A 21227-nucleotide genomic window follows, 5' to 3' on the forward strand; every position below is an offset into this window, starting at 1 on the left:
GATGAACTCTCAATTCTGAACATCTATGCTCTAAATGCAAGGGTACCCACATTCATAAAAGAAACTTTACTAAAGCTTAAAGCACACATTGCATCCCACACAATAATAGTGGGAGACTTGACAGATCATGGAAACAGAAACTAAACAGAGACACAGTGAAACTAACAGAAATTATGAACCAAATGGAGTTAACAGATATCTATAGAACATTTTATCCTAAAGCAGAATATACCTTCTTCTCAGCACCTCATGGTACCTTCTCCAAAACTGACCATATAATTGGTCACAAAACAGTCCTCAACAGATACAAGAAGACTGAAATAATCCTGTTCATCCTATCAGATCACTATGGACTAAGGCTGGTCTTAAATACCAACAAAAATAACGGAAAACACACATACACATGGAAGCTGAACAATGCTCTACTCAATGATAACTTGGTCAATGAAGAAATAAAGGAAGAAATTAAAGGCTTTTTAGAATTTAATGAAAATGAAGATACATCATACCAAAACTAATAGGACACAATGAAAGCAGTGGTAGGAGGAAAACTCATACCTCTAAGTGCCCCCAAAAAGAAACTGAAGAGAGCTTATACTAGCAGCTTGACAACACACCTAAAATCTCTACAGCAAAAGAAGCAAACATACCCAAGAGGAGTAGAGGCCAGGAAATAATTAAACCAAATAGAAACAAAGAGAACTATACAAAGAATCAACAAAATCAGGAGCTGGTTCTTTGAGAAAATCAACAAGATAGATGAAACCTTAGCCAGACTAACCAGAGGGCACAGAGACAGTATCCAAATTAATAAAATCAGAAATGAAAAGGGAGACATAACAATGAAGCATATCTTAAAGTAAGTATTCTGTTTGTTGAATATCAACAGTTGAAAATATTAAAATCATGTTCTACAAAAAATAAAAAAAAAAAAAAAGTAGCTTGGGACCACATAGAGGATGTAGTCCAGTGGCAGAGACTTGGCCAACATGCATGAGGTTCTGGTTTCTAATCCTAGTAGCAGGAGAGAGAGATAAAGAGAGAGAGAGAGAGGAAGAGGGAGATGGAGAGAGAGAGAGAGAGAGAGAGAGAGAGAGAGAGAGAGAGAGAGAGAGAGAGAGAGAGAGAGAGAGAGAGAGAGAGAGAGAGAGAGAGAGAGAGAGAGAGAGAAAGAGAAAGAGAGAGAGAGGTAGACAGAGACAGACATGCAGAGACACAGAGAGAGACAGAGATAAACAGAGAGACAGAGACACAGACGAGAGAGACACAGACAGATAAAGAAAGAAGCCAGAAGGGGATTGTAGAGAGTGTGGTGGTTTGAATGAGAAGTGTTCCCCTGAGGCTTGTTTGTGATGCTCTTTGGAGAGTGAGTAAGTGTGACCTTGCTGGAGGAATGAACCAAAAACCAAAAGAGAGAGAGAGAGAGAGAGAGAGAGAGAGAGAGAGAGAGAGAGAGAGAGAGAGAGAGAATTTGTGATTTAGATTTAATAGCACAACACAGGAGAAAACAGAATAAAGACTTCACTGCCAATGATTAAGAACCACTGTCAGTTCTGTAGCCAATGCCAAGGGAGCCTTGGAAACCCTTTTCCTTTTGTAATTGAGGCAGAGAACTTTTGTTGACTTCTTGAGAGCTTTGTAGACTGCTCAGGACTACAGCCAAGCAGTACCTTGTCCCAATGTTTTCTATAAACGTCCTACTGACAGGTAAGATGCTACACTGACCTAAATTGTGAGACAGTATTGGACAACACTATTCCTAGGGAGATGTAAATAAACATGTGCTCACCCCAGATATGGAACCAATGACAGACAGACAAGGAAGCTAACTAATTCAAGCTTGCTAAACTAACGAGCATTCTGTGGTTACTTGAAGGAGTATGGGTTATGGCTCACAAAAGCTGGATACCTGAAGCACACTGCATGACTTGCAGGCAGCTTGACAGATTAGAGAGTGTCCTTTCCAGGCAGCTGGCTGGTCCCACAGTGTCTCTCAGTGATTGTTCCTGCTTATATAGGCATGAGGAATGAGAAGCCTAGTGAAGCCAGTTAGTCCTGAGTCATTTCATTTCCCGAATTTCAGTGAGCTTGCCTGGAGGATGCAATGTGTCACCTCTCCTTTGATTACAGCTTCCTATGTCTTAACTATCTTCTAAGAAGAAATGTTTCATTTTAGAGAAAAATGCTACAAAAGGACTGGCAAAAGAGGGGGGACCTCAGTGCAGGACTCAGGCAGGCCATCCTTGAACAGTGTGGTATACAAGCCAGTAACATAATAAATGGTAACTTTGCTAGCGCTTTTGAGAGCTAACTGTGGGTCGGACACTGAAGTAGGTGCTTTACACTGAGCTGGTATGAAAACTGAGGACCCTGGAAGATAAATATGATTTCCATTTCATTTACAGTTGAAGGTACTAGTGTCCAAATAAACCAAATAATTCACTGGAGCTATAGACATCTTTATGGGTACATGATCTATATGTTCACCTATGGAGGTCCCTTCAGGTGTCACAGCTAGCAGTGAGAAGATCTGTGAAGAGGCGAGGATGAAAACTTGGCTGAGCTTGACTTCATTAGGCTAGATCAAACTTCTGGAGAGTCTGATATCAGGTAAATATTGCCAGCATATTTAAACACGGTGCAATTTGGGAAAAGTTTCCTGGTATAATATAATCCCTGATACAAAAGAGGCATAATTACATTGAAACTCAACTCAAGGAGCATGCTATTTCTTCCAAGAAGATAGGTTCTCCAGATAGACTCTGTATTATTAGCTAAAGGGCCTAGGGAAGGATCCGGCATGCTCTAGGTCATACAGATAGCATAGAGGTCATTTGGGTTATAGGAGCTTGGGAGAGGCCCTGGATATGCACATAATGTTAGGGCCAATTAGACTACTAGCCACCTCTAGACTACTCTGGCCTGGCCCTCCAGATAACACGGATCACCCGGATGCTGATCACCGGATGCTGATCCCAGCTTTCTGGAGGGAAACAGGTTTTCCAACCTTTCCCTTGAGAGGACAATCCTAAACACTAAACATCCCTGTCTTCCTGGAGGTCTGTGGGCATGAGGGCCTTCATGCTCCCAACATTTACCTTTCTTCCATACCCATGTAACTTTCAAATCACATTCTCCTTAAACATTGCAATGTTAGAAGTAATTCACTGTAATTAAATCAAGTTATCCAACATGTGACTGGGAATGTTATGTTTGGCTGATAATTTCATAGATGCCCTTCCTAATTTATTTCAGTAGAGTAGAAATAAGAGAGGAAAATATTGGTTTTTAAATAATAGCTCAATGTCCATTCCAGTGCAGGTAATGAAACTTTCTTATGAAATAAACAAGAACATAAACTTAAGAAATTCTATATTGATTGTAGATTGCATATTATAAAGAATAGTTCAGCTATCCTTTGAGACCCAGGCGTGTAGTTATTCTGTTTTCTGTTGTTTTGTAATTTTTTTCCTCTCTGTAACCAAGCTGTCCTGGAACTCTTGGCAGTCCTCTTGGCCCAGCCTCTCTATTTATCACTGAAATTATAAACGTGAGTCACCACACTTGGCCTTTTGCTTGTTTGAGTCAGGGTCTCACTGTTCTTGTACTTATGGCCTGCTTACTTCAGCCTCCTGAATGAGGGGTGCAATTAAGGCCTGGGCCACCTTGTTTTGCTGGTAGCTATTTCTAAATTACTTCTTTTGAATGATGTATTCCTAGGGAAGAACAAATTGTATTTAGATGGGGTAAGGAGAAAAGGATGGGTAGAGCAACATGGAATAGTGGTAGGAAGCAGTGGGGTGGAGGTAGACAAAGGGAGGTGGGCACTGTGGCTGTGGAGGTGGACATGGGGAGATGGACATGGGGAGATGGGCGCTGTGGCTGTGGAGGTAGACAAGGGGAGGTAGATGCAGTGTTTGTGGAGGTGGACATGGGGGAGGCACTCAACTTTCCCAGGCTCAGGACGCTCTGCCTTCAGTTAGTCATACAAGTGTGCCTGGTTCTTCTTTTAGTAAGGAAGGTTATTCCTGTTCATTTTAGGAATTAAGAGTGCATAATAATCAGTAAGCTTTTGGAAAAAGAAACACTGATGATATACTGCAAATGCTTGCTGTGCTGCCTTCAGAAAGAAGGAGGCTGGGGAGTTTCAGGACCTGAGTATCATCCATGCATGAAATGACTACTGTTTTTTATGGTTTTCTTTCTAAGACTAGGTGTTACCATATTGCTCAGGTTGGCCTTGAACTCCTGTGCTCCAGTGATCCTCCTGTCTCAGTCTCTCAAGCAGCATGCCACTAAGTCTGACTGTCCCCATTCTTGAAAAAAGTCATACTTTTACAGTTAAAATATTTTTTTTTACTTAAAATCTTATTTAAAATTACTTAAAATTGTGAGTCTGATTTCAAAAAATATAAAATGTCAAGAATTAAAACATTTCATAAGGTATATTTGGGAAAACTGGTATTCATATGTATTTCTAGAGTTGTCTTTCAGCTAAGATGTTTTTGTTATTTGAATATTATATTAACTTAAAGGAAAATAATTTGGAATTCATCTTAACAATATTCTTTTATCTATCATTATATTTATTGGTTCTTTTAAAAAAAAACCTACTCTTTAGCAGAGAAAAACCATTTTAACTAAATAATATTGGTGTTTAATTTCTGAAATATATTATAGTTAGACCAATTTAAACATTTTTCAAAGGTGGAAAGAGACAGTAAGCATATATTAAGGGATGTGTCTTGAAATTACAAGTAGAAACTGAGATCATAAACACACATTATTTTTCTGTTCTAGATATTTGAATGGTGGTATTTTCGCAAGTATGGAACATCTTTCATTGAACAAGTCTCAGTAAGCCACTTGCGCCCCCTTCTGGGAGGGGTTGACAACAACTCTTCCAATAATTCTAATTCCAGTAATGGGGACTCAGATTCCAACAGGCAAAGTGTCTCAGGTATGGAATGTCTCTTACAACATTTTCGTGACAGTAACACAGCAAAACTGTTTTAAAAGATTACATTTCAGAGAAAAATTGTGTTGAAATTGCAAGGGAGTTAAGAAAGCTGTACCAGAGAAGTAGCACGCAAGCATCCCAGGGGCAGAAAATATTTATGCTGTTAACTTTACTTTTGTTCCCATTAGCTTTAACATAACAAATGTTATTAACATTAGCTTAAAACATAATATATATATTAATATATATGTATACACACACAAATATATATATATATATATGTATATATATATATATATATATATAATAGAGTAGAGTGTACTCATCAGATGCATTTTCTTCCACAGCGATGGCTGGATGTTGAGTCTAACTAGATCTGATTTCACTGCTTGTCTGTTTTAAAGGTCCTACTTGTCCACTGATGGTGAAGCACACGTTCAGGTTCCTCAACACAGCACAAACTGCTTTTAACCTGGTGTCATCAAACTCTGCTCTGTCAGTTTACTTCCCTTGCTTATATCTGCCACGTTTCTTAGGACCTGACCTACAAATGTTTCTCTTGTTCCCCTGTCACTCCCCAAATCAAATGCCTTTCTTAATAGACATATTCACCATCTCTATGTTTTTGACCTTTGATAGTTTTCCCTTTAGCAACAACATAAAGAGTGCTTGGTGGGGGTGTTTTTTGTAGCATTCCTAGTGTACTGCACAACTAACTAGCTTCTGTATCTTTGAAAGTCAATAAGCAGATGAGTTCAAACAAGAGGAAAGAATCTGTCCCTTCACCAACAGTAAACTCTTCTTAAGTACTTATGAACTTGGCTTCCACCGGTTCTTATGAACTAGAGAATGTTTTCATCTCCACTGGACTACTGCATGAAATAACATGATAAGTGTTCTGATTGCACCAGAGAAACATACACTGCTATAGAAAGCAAGGCAGGTGGTGGTGGGGAGGGATCTCTGGCCAAGCTGAGTGGTTCCATTAGTTCCGAGACTTGAAGAATGAAAGGAAGGTATTCAGGAGATAGGTTAGGTGTTTTTTTTTTCTTCACAACTTAGTCACATTTTCTAACTTCCTAGCCAGGCTGTTAGCAACAAGGAATATTTGTTCCTGATGTTGAAGAGGAACTTTTTAGTCTGTGATCTTCCAGCCGAAAGTGAATGGTATTGGGTAGCTCCTAGTGTGTGCTTACCTCGTTCTAATGGTTCACATTCTAATTGCCACTGTGCAGGTATTAAAATTGTTTGGGACTTTGTAAATGTATCTACCTCGTGAAAAGAAAAGGAGGCCTGAGCACAGCAAAGCATGGCATTAACCAGAAATGCAAAAACTTAGGGCTCCTGGCTCTAACGAGGAATGAGATTATTTAGTCATTATCATACAAGGAGGGGCAGATAATTGCTGTGTGAAGATCCCAGAGATGACCCGTATTGCTGACTGACTCAAGTTTCTGTATACTTGCATGGTGCATGAAATTAACAGATAGCTAACAGAAAGCATGCCCTTTTAAGGTGTTCTTTAAAATGATTACATTTTTATTCTCATGAAAGCCCTCCTTTCTCCTTACCCAGCTTAGAGCTTTTGACATTTCTTAGTGCAATGAAAAGTTCATGTTCTCAGTATTAATATTATTTTTAAATTTATTATCATGCATGTGTATAATTGGTGTGAAGAATATGCACATAGCCTATGTGTGAAGGTCGGAGGACAACTCTGCAGAACTCGCCTTCCACCTTGAGTGGGTTCTAGGGATGGGTCAAATTCAGATTATCAGGCTTGTGGAACAGCAATCCTGCTAGATCATACATTTTTTCTGAGTAGATGTATGACTTATTATGTAAATTTTGATGTTATCATTTGCAAGGAAGAATCTAAGTCCTTTTAAATAATATATTCATCTAAGTATATAATTTTAGCCCCAGTACTTGGGAGGTGAAGTCCAAAGCATCAGATGAGTCCGGGTAATCAAAGCTACTAGTCTAGGCAGTATGAGACCAAGTCTCAAAATCAGACCAAAGAAAACAGAACCAAAAGATAAAAATGCATTAGAAACCGACAGCCATGGGAATTCTCCATTTTTACTTGGCTAAGATTAAACTTGATTATTACTAATGACTCAATTAATATTAATATTAATGACTCGATAGTATTTGCTACTCTGTCCTCTTTCAGTAAATTTACTGCATAACATATAGGGTGTATGATTTGACTTTACAATAATGTTTTAGTAGTTACCTTTAGAAAAATGGAAATCACTTATAATAAGTATATTTAGGAAAAAAAAGTGTATTTAGGTATGAATAGACTTCTTGACAGTTATACTGCTAATATTTGGCTAACTCAGTGTGACAAATGTAAGCAGGTATGGAAATATCAGAAATCATGCAATTAATATCACTTTATATTTTCTGTGCTGATTGTTTTGTGTGTGTGTGTGTGTGTGTGTGTGTGTGTGTGTGTGTATGTTTGAAAGTCTCACTAGGCTTTCTTGAAATCCACTATGTAGCCAAGGATGGCCTCTTAAGTCACTATAATTCTTCTTTCTCATCCTCTGAAATGCTGGATTTATTTATGTGACAAGAGACATCATGCCTGGCTGACTTTTATTTCTAAATAAAGAAAGTACTACAAAATATATTATCTGCAATTATCTCTACTATTAATCACTTTCTGTTTATAGTCTGCATTAGCTTATGGGAAAAAAAGTCCAGATCTTAAAATACTTTATGTATTGCCATAAAAATAGATGAATTTTCATTAAATTCATATTCCCTTTAAACTAATAAAAAAGGCTATTGAATGCATAACAGAAGGGTGGAGTTTGTTGATTTTCTTAAAATGCATAGTTGTCTTCACTGAATTTTACATGAAATGTAACTTGGCAAATAAAGTCCCATGAACTTAGCAAAGAAAGTTTAATGAAATTATTTGGAAAATAAAATTATTGACAAAGTTGAAATGAGATAAAAACATTAGATATAAATACTGGTCCATGTGAAAACTCATTAGAGCCCTTAATGTATTATTTGTTTTAAGCAAAATCTGGCAGACACACCCACCTTACAGTGGTTTGGGAGGAAGGAGGAATCAGGGCAGACCATGAGTGCATTCTGAAGCCCCTCTTGTATAAAGTGGGCAGAGTGCAGACTTGCTCAAGTTGCTCTGTGATTCTTTCTTGTGGAGAAGTATGGTTGATTACATAGTTTCTTACTTTAGCCAAACTTCAGCTTGTTTGGCCAAAGGTCATATGTGTGGACATTCTTGTTTCATTTTATTTGGGAACTAAATTGCTATGTCTCTTCCAAATATATGGTTTCTGATCAACTCTGCTGATATATTTTGCCACATCACCATGAGTATCACTGCTGTTTCTTCATTCAGTGCACTTTATGAGTGGGTGATGTACAAGGTTTAAAATGCAGCCAACTTCTCCCAGAGAGGGGAGAATCTCACAACCCACTGAGACCTAGAATTTGGCTTTAGGAGAACATTTTTTTGATAATTTATTCTTGTTCTCAAATAAAATACCATAAAGACAAGGTTTGCAGCATTTGTCTTTTGCCAGATAGATATTGGGAAAAGTGCAAGTTGCTCCATCTTATAAGCAGAGATGCCAAAGTCAAGCTCAGCTGCTCCGAGACACTTCAACAGCTCCTGGGAGGACTGGATTGCTACACAGTTCTCACACAGCCACTTGGCTTCCTATCCAGATCATCTCACTTGTATCTTAATTGATTTTCACAATATATTTCCAATTCTAGATAATTATAAAAATTCAAATTTCTTATTAATTATAGTTATGCTGTATAAATATATATCCTGCATTCTAAATTAATGCTCATTGGATCATTGAGGCAGCTTGGGAGAAGTAAAAAAAAAAAATCCTAAAACTGTCATAGATGGCAACTTGTACAGTTAGACAAGGTACAGGAAACAAGTCTCATGACTGACAACCTAGGTTGTTTTCTCTGTAATAATACAGAGTTTTCTCCCTCTTCCTGAACAGTCTTGTCCTCTGTAGCTCAGGGTGACCTCACTCTGAATCCTCAGTCTTCCCCTCCAGAGTTTTGGGTGTTACAGGTAGGTGAGCACCACCCTATGGATACAAGTTCTTAAGGACTAATTGGATATTTAAGTCACTGCCCCAGACCTTCTAGAAAGTCTATAAAGCTAAAATTAATATAATTATAAAGGAACTAAAAGACTTATTGTTGGCTCACACCTATAATCTCAGTGTTAGCTAGGCAAAGCCACAAAAGTTGAAAATTCTAAGGTCAGTTTAACCTTGCCTGGAAAACCTTAATAACAATGGCATTAATCCTCTGTAAGGAAATGCAGGACATGATTTGTGACCTGACATTTAAATGTCTTCAAGAGCAGCTCAGGGGCAGTGACTAGCTCAAGCTGCTAGTCTTAGTTCTAGGACTTTCACAGTCAATGATCTAAGGCTTGCCGTTTAACTTTCCTAAATAAGCCTTAGTGTCTTAATCTGAAAACATGAGAATAATAGCAATAACTTCACAGAGTATTCTGGGAATTAAATAACGCCATGTAGAAATGCAGTCAAAGGACAGCTTTTTATATAGGAGTACCTCACAGATAAACTGACTTTATAAATAGATTTGGGAGATACAGCTACACCCAAGCTTTTCAGAGTTTTCAATTCAGCTGTCTCCCTTTGCAAAATTATGAATTTTTATGTATTAGGGACCTTTGGGATTGCTTATGGATAGTCTTAGTGATGGTAAACTAGATATTTACATGCCAAAAATTAATGCATGGCTTGAAAGTGATTTTTCCCTAGTCATCTTTTCAAAAGCATTTTCCACTAAAATGTATATAGTATAGTACAGAAGAGATGTCTGTTTATATGGTGGAGAAGTCTGGAATGGATTCATTCAGTTTCTAGTGAACGTACATTTACTTAAAACTTATTTCAGGGATAATACATTATTTGGTGGAATTGATTTAGTAAAAAATAGCCAGTAAGAAATGTATGACATGCGAATTAAAAGTTTTAGCCATCTCATCATTTCTTTGACGAAAGCAAATCAATAATAGTCTTAGAGGCCAGGCAGTGGTGGCGCACGCCTTTAATCCCAGCACTTGGAAGGCAGAGGCAGGCGGATTTCTGAGTTCGAGGCCAGCCTGGTCTACAGAGTGAGTTCCAGGACAGCCACGGTTACACAGAGATAAAAAAAAAAAAAAAGTCTTAGAACTCACACTTACTCTTTTTATTCCGTGCAAGAATTTGTAGTAACAAAATTTATGAAGGCTATCCATGTTTCCTTTACCATTTTTTTTTCTTTAAAATTATTTTTTCCTGGCATGAGCGGTTTGCTTACTCTAAACTATGATGCCTACAAAAAGCCACCAAACCATAAAGGCTTTGAACCTGAGGTCCATAAGCAACAGCCCAGGAAAGGGGGGGGGCAGGGGGAGGATTGTGAGAGCAAGGGATAAGCATAAGGGACTGATGATGAGCTTGGAGCACATTGAAGCACAGAAGGTAGATCCCAGAGGATTTACTCAAATATAAAAGTGAATCATTTTACCTCCGCTGGAATGCTAACATCCAAACTGAAATGAAATCAAATGTTACGTAGGGATTAAAAAAAAAAATCCGAGAAGACTAACGGAGACATCCCCGTTAGAGAAACTGGGCGGGCCTGTGAGGAACCACAGCACCTGTGCTGAGAGGTGGAACATGGCGCCCACGCAGCCCTCCTCCGCGCCGGGGACCAGTGCAGAGCGGCTCCGACTAGCCAGAGGTTGTAAGCAAGGTCAGGCCAAACCAGTCCTGCATCTGCCGTGATGCTGCGAGTGGCTGCGTCCGTGGGGTCGTCCCCCTGTCTCGTGCTGGGCCCCTTTCTGGTTTCTAGACAGGCTCTGCTGCTAGTATGGGCCCGTGGTTCGGCTACAAGGTCCCATCCGTCCTCTGCTCTGTGGGAACGTGGTGTCCGGCCCAGGCTGGCTCCTCTGGAGGGACAAACGCACAGTGGCCGGAGGTTCGCGTTCGTGTTCTGGCGCTCAGTGTGGTAGGCCTAGGATCCTCAACTCTGAGCAGCATGGCGGTTTGAACAGGCCTCTCCCTCTCCGCGTCTACCACCCACGTGGCTTACTGGCAGTTCTTTAGGTGTTTTCTGCCCTTGGGGTTCTGTCCTGACAGCCACAAGTCTGGAAAGAAGGTCTCTGCTCCAGGCTCTGTCTTTGTTGGTTAAAGCTCAGATAGCTGAAGGGCCTGCAGCCCAGCTTGGACAGTTCCCTATTGGGTTTTAGGATTCTCCTTTGCTGCCAGCAGGCCCAGCCCAGCAGTCAGAGGTTTGAGACTTTTCCTCAATAATTAGTTATTTTGAAAAGCTATGAAGTAGTTAAGGCTTAATTATTTTTTTAAAAAGAAGTACTTCTAATAATTGCCTAAAATTGATCAGTATGATATAGAAGACTAGGCATTCATTTCTGAAGTATCAAAGCTAGTTAACTGTAGGAAAACCCCACCAAAGACAGAGTCACCTGGGGTTAATCTAATAATAATAATAATCATATGTTCAATGAAAACTTTAGACACTTTGGAAGTATTGTTTTGAAGAAACTGACATTTCCCGAGAGGAATTTTGAGATCTGTTCGTCCACTGGACAGCTTAATTGATGAAATTATAGGATGTTGAAATGTGATGGTTTTTGCCATGAAATGTGATGGTTTTTGCCAATTATAGGTTAACAGATAAGTCTAAACATCAGTTCTCAACCTTATTGACTGTGACCTTGGAGGAAAGGGAGGGTCTAAGAGATACATCTCGCTGATTTATATGCGGGATGCAGATGATAAGCTTCAGACCTCCTTTATAGAAAGGTTCAATGAAAGCTAAGCTTATAGCTATGCTAAAAGTTGCTATTTCTGCTGTCACGAAGAGGCTGGAGCCTGTAATCTCAGGACTCAGAACCAGGTGAGTCCTCACCCACAAAGAACTGGGGCTGCCCTTATCAATCACTCATTAGGAAAATGCCCTCCAGGCTTGTCTTCTGAGGGGATCTTCTCAGTTGAGGCTCCCTCCTCTCCGGTGACTGTAGCCTGTGTCAAGTTGACATAAAAGCATCCTGCACTGTAACTGGGGCAAAGGTAGCAAGTGCTGATGGAAGTAGTGATGGAAGGTTTGAGTGGGACCCAGGAAAGGGAGGCTTCAAAACATTCAGCGCTTGCTTTAGAAATCCTTAATGGTTTCCCACATAGAAACAACTGTCCCATTTTGACAAAGAATTATATGCGCTCTATAGTCTAGGAAATGTCATGTTGTTTTAATGGTGGCTGGTTCCTTTCCCCTTGAGTTTTGGTATTCTTTCATACATGCTGAGGTCACAACATTTCCATCAGAGCTATGAGTAGGGACTGTATTATGGATACTGTATTATGGAAGTGCAGAGAGTGTCCTTGTATTAGGAGCACACTTATAAGTAGACTCTTAATGATGTGAGCAAGCGCCTAATGGAGTACTAGTTGATTTTGAATGCTTTCCAGTGGCCCTGAAATTGTGGAAGATAATGAAGGATGGAGCATTCTTTTTGAAGGATAAATTTGAAATATGATCTGAAATAAATTCATTCCTCAAGAGGACACACAAGAAAAGCATTTATGTGTTAGCTCTCTTACCCTGTGGAGGTTGTTTCCCTGGAATCTTCATGTTTGGCATTTATACCATTTGTTCAAGTTATACTAAGCCACATCAGGCAACTGATATTTATGGGGTGTGTTCTCTGGAGCCAATTCCATGCTAAAAGAATTTTCCATAGGAAAGATTATAGAACAGAACAGCAAAGATGAATCACATCACTTAAGGCAAAAATTTGATGTGTGCATATATAGATGACCTTTATATTGCTTATTTCTTAAGGAAAATAACCTGTCCTGGGCCCTCAATTTCAACAATGTAATCTGTGAAGATAATGGCTTTGTACTTTGTCGGCACCTTTCCCCCTTCACATCTGCTGAAGCTAATTGCATCTTAATTTCTAAGTTTCAGGGATAATTTAAAAGTTAATACAGAACAGTTTTACAACATCAAGTTAACAAGAACTTAGTTCTTTAAGTGATAAATTTAACATTTTAGAACGTTTGCAGCACCCCCTGCTGGCTATGTTGTGGAAATTCCTAAATGAAGTGTTTGTCAAGTACTGTTTGGTGACTATCTGAAGTACACATAGTATTTCTTTTTAGAGTTATTTTTCCTTAGAAATATTTCACATAAACTGAGGTTAAAGGGTTAAAATTTTAACTGAAGATAATTTTCATTCTAATTTGTCAGTTGGGTTTTGAATGGTGCTTATTTCCTCGGGCACTATAATAACGTATTTGTTGGAGAAAAATGTTTGACAAAATATTTGTAAAATTGTATTTCTAATCAAATTAAAAATGAGAAAAAATATCTTTTCAAATACTCATGTTTTATTGTACTTTTACCATGAACATCATTTCACACAATTCACAAGCTTACTTTATGTTAACTACAAACCTGGCAATATTTACGAAGCTTGAGTTTAATTGAAGAACAGTTAGAGGAGATGGAGTTAGAGGGGCACCAGCCATAAGGACAGAAATCACAACTCTTTGGCTGACCACCATGTTTCAAGCCAAGATCTGGAAATATAGTGTTCATGACCCTTCTAATGGGCTTTTTGTTTGGACAGCATATAATTAACTAAAAGAAACATAATTTTCTACTTAGTGTCATATAAAGTGACAACTACCAAATTCCAGTTATTTTCTTAAGGACAGAATTCAGACATGTTGCATTAAGTGACAAATTATGTTAAGTGACAAAGTCTTTGCACCATTTTGCACATTATTGAGTAAATGTAAAATGAGATACCGGCTTACTTTAAAGATAAGTTCATCTCTTTTACATAAAAATGTACATCTCATTGTAAGTATGTATTTGCTTTGCTATTTCAGCGGTAAACGAGAGGGATCATACAGAATGGTGCTTTATATTTTATTATATGCCGTGTGTCAGAATAATGCTTTCCATGTCTCCTCCACTGTTAAAACTAATAATTACTGGGTAGATGGATGTATAGGTGGGTGGAGGGATGGGTGGAGGGATGGCTGTTGGATGAACAGGCCTGCTGTAGAGTTCTAATGAGTCATCATCTGGCCTTTAAGGTCTCTTGGATCTCTGCCATAGTTGTGATTGTACACATTAGTGGGTGTGTTCTTTGAGGACTGATGTTTTGACTTTGGTTAAGTGAGTTTTATTTTCTAACAAAACTGTATTTATCCAAAGAGATCTAGTGTTGTGAATTATTAGTAAGCCTTCATAGGATGTTTGAAAACAATTGTAGTTTATTAATCACATGCTTAATATAACATGACCTTAAACCTATTGATGGACTTCTCTAAGTTAAAGTGCTGTGTTCTTAGTTTATGTGTTTCTTATATAAACAAGATATAATTTTAGTAATTCACATTGTGACATTAGAGTGGTGTTCTCTATTGTGTTAGATGTTAAAATATACCAGAACAATTTATTTTCATAGAACTTCTTCCTGCAATTGTGATAACATTAATTTTCTTATCTCTTCTTGGAAAAGCAATATTAATCTAGTGAGTTATCTCCCCAAAATATTTGCCATCATCCTTAATGGGCCCAGACTAGTGCTCTCTGTGTTATGTATGATGCAGACCTGTAGTTTGTCAAGGATAATGTCGTTGAAAGATGTGTTCTAGAGTGACAGAAAGTAGTCCCATCTGTACATGTACATTTTACCTTTATTGTTGGAAGTTCATTCATAAAATCTGCTCAAATCTCATAGAACAACCACACAAAGTTACACAGTAGCTGATGTTGGCATTTGAAAAATGAGGAAACTTGACCCTAGAGATTAGTTGACGTTTCCCCTGTCCCAGTGCCTGAGAAATCTCAAGTGCCTGATTAATCTCCAGGGTTGTGTTTTGTTTTTCAATTTCCTACATAAAGGATGGAGAATCATATATTCATATCAAATGGTCAGGAATGGTATTTTACTGAATTAATTAGCTCCTAATATCATTGGACTTACATGTCATTTCATATTCCTCTTTGTTACAGAATGCAAAGTATGGCGAAATCCACTCAATCTGTTTAGGGGTGCGGAATACAATCGGTGAGTCTTGCCAGTCCAGGAATCGAATGAGTAGCAAGTGCTACCTCTGGTTCATTTAGGGATCACAGAATAGTGTGTGCTACCTTCTCTCCTCCTTCCTTCCTTCTCCCTCAGCTTTCCCTATCCTCCCTCCTTTTCATGCTCTTCTCCTTTTTCTTCTTCCCCTACCTCTTTTTTCTTCTGTTTGAGGCAGGGTTTCATAATCCAGAACCTGTTTTGTGGTTGGGTACCTTTGCTCCTGATCCTCTTGCTTCACAAGTGAGTCCTGGGATTGTAGCATGTCACCATGTCCAATAGCCTCCATGTTTGGGGATACAATCAAGTGTTTCAATTTTTCTGTATTATAGGTATTTTGGCATTCTAGTTTGTAATAATATACAAAATTATAGGTTGTAAGTGTTTTCTATTGTACTTATTCTTTGAAAACTTATTAATGTATGTGTATGTATGTTGCATGTACTACTCAGAGAAAAAACTTGTGAGACTTGTTCTTCTCATGCACTGTGTGGGTTCTAGACCCTGAACTTGGGTTTTCAAGAGTGGCTGCAAATAGCCCACTTGCTGAGCTACCCCATTGCCTTCTGTGGCAGTTGTTCTTTTCAATATATATCATACAGACCCGGGATCCTAAGGCACTGCAACTTTATTACATGGATCCCAGAGAAGCTATATTGCAACTTAATGGAGTGAAGTAATTAGGCAAATTAGAAATTTGTAGTTTGGGGAAAATATCTATTTGTAATATTAATTAGGGAAGTTTTCCATTAGCAAGGACTATTAAAATGCTAAGGCAAAACCAAGAGAATATGCGTATTTTTGCTATATAATTCCTGAAGGAAGAACAGGATGACTTTTTTGAGTTTTTTTTTTAAATTTTATTTTATGTGTATGGTTGGTTTGCCTGAATATGTGTCTGTGTACCATGTGCATGCAATGCCAAGGGAGGCCAGAAGACAGCATTGGATCCCCCTTGGAACTGGAGTTACAGACACTTGTTAGCTGTCATGTAGTTGCTGGGAATCCAACAGGACTCCTCTGGAAGAGTAGTTGGTGCTCTTTCCCACTGAGCCTTCTCTGCAGCCCAAGGCAGGATTTTTTTTAAAACAATGTTTTGGTGTTCATAAACAAAGGTATTTTAATGCTCAGTAGTGGTTTTGCATTTCAATCTCTCTGTACCTTCCTCTCATAGGTCTTTATTCTTTCTCAAAACTGTCTGACCATCATATTTGCCCATGACAGGTACACTTGGGTCACAGGACGAGAGCCTCTGACATACTATGACATGAACCTCTCTGCCCAGGACCACCAGACTTTCTTTACTTGTGATTCAGACCATCTTCGTCCTGCAGATGCAAGTATGGAAAATCCTTCAGATACTTAGGGGTGGGAAAGCTTTTCAGCTCATTCCAAATCATGGTTCTGATTCTATAATGTCTGCTCTACAGCTAGGTTTGGTGGCACACTTCTGTAATCTCAACACACAGGAGGTGGAGGCAGGAGGACATCTAGTTTGAGACCAACTTGGACTATGTAGGGAGTTGCAGGCCGTCCTGGGCTATATAAGAAGAGCAAGGAGGGCTAGGGAGATACACCAGGGCATAAAGTTCTTGCCTTGTAAGCATGAGGACTTGATTTTGATCCTTTGACCCCATGTAAACAGAAACAAAATCCAGATTTGGTAGCATATCATTGTAGTTCCAGCTCTAAGCAAGGGGAAAGGAGTGGATCCCTGGGGCTTGCTGGCCAATCAGCTTCAACTGTGTGATGAGATCTAGACTTGTCTCAAGAGGACAAAAGGGAAAAAAGGGAAGGGGGAAGAAAGAGAATGGTAGATGAAGAACTGACACCTGATGTCATCCTTTGGACTACACATACATGCACATATATGCACATACATGTCTCTCTCTCTCTCTCTCTCTTCAATGAGTAAAATGTTAAACTGACTAATAAAACCAAGAATTCATAAGGAATACTTATATAAAATTTATTCACAATGATTATCAATATAGACATGAGGCTTATTATTATCTAGAACATGATTTTAAAGCATCAAAGTAAGCTCTATATATTTTGAAGACACACACATCTTACACAAAGTGAGTTAAACTTCAAAGGTGAGGTGGAATGAGGGTCTCCTTAATCCCATTGTAATTAGAAGCTGGAATTTTGGAAATGGGGGAGATGGGATGGTGCACACCTTTAATCCCAGCACTCAGGAGGCAGAGGCAGGCAGATCCCTAAGTTCAAGTCCAGCCTGGTCTACAGAGTGAGTTCCAGGCCAGCTAGGGCTACCCAGAGAAACCCTGCCTCAAGTTGGGATTCATTCAATATAAATGGCCACTTTACTTTATTGACTTAAGATATTGGTTTACTACTAGCATTGGAGGGTACATGGCTTTGGCTGTAGGAGGGCATATGTGCTTTTTCTCTTCTAGCAGACCTTGTTTAGTGTTCACTTTACACTCATTACTTTCCTGTTAGTAAATTTTGTATTATTACATTTCTGAAAATACCTGTCTTAATTAGGGTTACATTATTATATTGAAATACCACTAAAAGCAACATGGGGGAAGGAAGGGTTTATGGCTTACATATCCTGAATCACAGTACATTGAGGGAAACTGAGGCAGGATCTCAGACTAGACCAGGACCTGGAGGCAGGAGCTGATGCAGAAGCTGTGGAGGAGCTAAGTAATGAGTGAAGTTAGCTACTCTAATTCATAAAAACTAGATTTTCAGGGAAATTGAGTCACAAATATCCATGTCAAGCAAAATTCTCTGGCAGTTTAACTCAGTCCACTTTCTCTACATAGTTTAAACTTTCACATATCCCCCACTTGGAGCAAATGTTTTAGAACATGTCGAATAGAAATTATATGTTATAGAAGGAATAAAGAACTGAGTCACTTCAGATGGGAACAGGTACATTTCGGATGGTGTGGCCATAAAATAGAAATTTCAAAATATGCAAAATGTCTTCTAACAGCAAGTATTTATTAAAAACAAAAGATATGAATTCTCTATTATAGCTCATTTTCTTGACTTTTTAGTGTATGATATTTATACCTATAATTTAATCTTCACACAAAAAGTTTGTTATTGGCAATTGAAGAACAGTGAAATAGCAATTCAGAATACTTGTGTGACTTTGGGAATATGATTTGACTTCTTTAGGAATAAAATGTTACAATTATAAAGCTGCCAACTGCTTATTGCCCTACAGTTAGACATTGAATTATACGTAGTAGGTAGGTGACTTGAATTATTCCTTTTTTTCTAACCAGTAATGCAAAAAGCTTGGAGAGAAAGGAACCCTCAAGCCAGGATCTCTGCAGCTCACGAAGCCTTGGAGATAAATGAGTAAGTAGGGAACAGTCTTGCTATTAAAATGAAGACACATTTTATGCAGAGTGTTTTCAGTCATCATTGATGGGACACTTCTTTTATGCTGTGCATTTGAAATGCAGGCTATTTCCAAGGGCCTTACCTTCTAAAGTTTTATTTCTCTGAAGGAGAGTGGTGTGTGTGTGTGTGTGTGTGTGTGTGTGTGTGTGTGTGTGTGTGAAGGTTCTAGCTCCTTTAGAACAAAGCTCAGTTCCTTTACTATGACCCAAGATTAAACCCTTCAAGGGATATCCTTGGCATCTTGTGAGGACATAAGCTAAGTACAGCTGTTGGTAGATCTAGAACATTTTCACAGGGACCCTACTTCCTTTCTAGATGTAGAATGCTCATCTGTGCATCCGGGCTTCTAGATGTAACTTCTGCTAGTGGAAGAAACAACAACTTCAGAAAAGATAAATGGTGATGAAAAGCTAAAATTTTAATGTTAAGATGATAAAAAGAGGAAACGCTGTCCTTTCTGTTGGTAAACATTCTATGGGTTACCAAGGAAGGCTGGGAAATCTGGAGATCTCAGAAAATGAGATTCTTAATATCGGAGTCATTAAAACTTAGGGTTGGCAGAAACCATAAAGGTCACTTAGCTCAGCCACCCATCTGGTGCTTGAATCACCTCAATAGGGCCCTTGCCAAGTGGTCATTGTTAAACTATTTTATGATTTTTCTCAAGAAGCTTACTGAATCTTCTCCAGAGGGGTCTTGGAAATATCAAAAGAGCCACTCAGTTTCAAATCCTGTCACTGTAAGGCTGAATCTGCATGGTTTCTGACTCTATCATGTGACATGCTTTTCACTTTCCTGTTCTCTACAAGTTTAATATGCCTGCTCTGTGTGTGTGTGTGTGTGTGTGTGTGTGTGTGTGTGTATGTGATTCATGTTTCTGAGAAAAGGATCAGGATCCGAAGCAAAGCTCTGGGGCCTGGCATGTAGAGACTACCCTGCAGGCTCATGTCTTCATGAATCACATTTCTTTGGTTTTATTCAACCTGTTACAAGCACCAGTTACCCTGTGATTCAATCCATGTTTCTCCATTTTGATCTTAAGAATGCCAGGTGGATAGAGAGTTTTAATTTATATTAAGTCTATTAGGGGAAATGAAGCTAGCAACACTGTGTTATCTGTTCTCAGCCATTTAAGCTGGCTTCTACTGGTTTCTGCTTCATTTATTTTTTATTTTTATTTAATGTGCTTAGAGACCATTTCTTTAGTAACCCATTGGAGTTTCTTTCTGAATCAGTGTTCCATCATTTGGGAGGTCAGCCTTCTTTCCCATGTGTTCACTTGTCTTGTAGTCTCTATTCTTTGTGATTCCACAGCTCTCCATAGAGTGCAGTTCCATGTCCTGCCTGCAAGGTCCATTGGCTTACTAGGGTCTGCCCCTCCCTTCCAGAGGAGTTGCTCACTTAGAATGCATTACTGATGTGCTGGCTTGCATCTTTTTACCCATTTTAGAGTTTAATTTCTTCTCTCTTTTTTAGTCTGACTGTTATTCTCCTTGATAAAGAAGCCAGGAATAAGAATCAATATTAGAGTTTCCTTTTCTCTTTATTAACTACCATTATTAGCCATAAACCTTCTTTGTTTTAATGTTATTGTATTGTCCTTTTTTTTTTTTTTGTGGTGATTTTGGAGAAATTGGGAAGGGGGAGCCTTAAGACCTTAAACATAATTTTAGACAGATTTTAGATAGTTGTCCTTAGTGGGTTTTGTATGTTTTTTCCTTTTATTGATTTATGTTAGCCAACCCTTGCTAGTTTGTAACTTGAGCTCTCCTGATGTCATTCTTATCAACCATCCCACTCCTCACAGTCCATCCCAGCCCTCTTCTCATCTTTCATTTTGTTTGCATGTTCTTTAAGAATATGACCTGGGCTAGATCTCTGTGAAGCCTCTCTGGTTCCCACAGTGCCACCCCTGTAGCCTCCCTGAGAGGTTACTTGTCATCACAATGGCACTGGGACATGTGGAAGCTGTTCTATTGTCTTGAGCCATTTTCCATACTACATCCCATGTCACTGAGTCATGCCTCTTTCCTATGAATTTTCATTCTGCCTCCTCTTTGACTACCCTAAACTCTGGAATGACATAGTAACTCTCCTTGAATGTTCCTATCAGTTTTCATTTCACCAACTATTTTTTTCTTCTTGGTCAGAATTAGGTCCAGAGTTGAAGTTCCCCTAATTGCTTCCTCTACCATCTGGGAGATAAAATTGTTACCAAAGTAAGTCAAGAACCTGTCGAGCACCCTACTTCTAACCAAATGAGACTTGTAGCAGATATCTGGATGGTTGACACTCCATCGCCACACTTCTTGCTTCTGTGTGTGTATTGTGTTGTGACAACGATGCATCATATCCATCTTCCACCGAGCTGAGACCCCTGTTCTGTCCCCCGACTATTAGTAGTTCTATTGCTCTCTCTCTTTCATGCACAAACTCTTAGCATGTTCCTACCCAAAACTCACAAGTTTCCACATAGACATGTTTCTTGGTTAGAACTACTACTTTCCCTCCTCCTAAGAATGCTACTTGAAATAAGAACACATAGGGCAAACAACCTAGTCCTAACTATTCTTGAGCTCCCCACCCACCAGCTGAAATCCAATAGTGAGTTCCTTTAAAGCTATGTGTCCAGTTACTATTATCTCAGTATCCAGTTCATTACCTTACAGCTATATTTTTATGTAGGCATCTGAGACCTTAAGTAATCCCTCTGATGCTTAC

General features: G+C 38.8%; 1 protein-coding gene across 8 annotated transcripts in view; it reads left to right on the plus strand.

The window, feature by feature from the left end:
- The window catches only part of St7 (suppression of tumorigenicity 7), a 252070-nt gene that overhangs the window by 142301 nt on the left and 88542 nt on the right, over positions 1-21227 (plus strand). For 5 of the 8 annotated variants that reach the window (XR_004121889.1, XM_031381225.1, XM_031381228.1 and 2 more), the window contains exons 3-7: positions 4801-4960; positions 15047-15101; positions 16341-16456; positions 18386-18461; positions 20657-20725. Coding sequence is in view for 7 of the 8 variants with exons in the window: in XM_031381225.1 (XP_031237085.1) it covers positions 4801-4960; positions 15047-15101; positions 16341-16456; positions 18386-18461; positions 20657-20725 (476 nt within the window). In the remaining variant the exon portion in view is untranslated. Of the gene's footprint in view, positions 1-4800; positions 4961-10601; positions 10748-15046; positions 15102-16340; positions 16457-18385; positions 18462-20656; positions 20726-21227 lie in introns of those variants that run through there. The other 3 variants (XM_031381226.1, XM_031381230.1, XM_031381231.1) reach the window with 2 other exon arrangements.

Source organism: Mastomys coucha, unplaced genomic scaffold (assembly GCF_008632895.1).
Source record: "Mastomys coucha isolate ucsf_1 unplaced genomic scaffold, UCSF_Mcou_1 pScaffold20, whole genome shotgun sequence".
NCBI classification, from domain to species: Eukaryota; Metazoa; Chordata; class Mammalia; order Rodentia; family Muridae; genus Mastomys; species Mastomys coucha.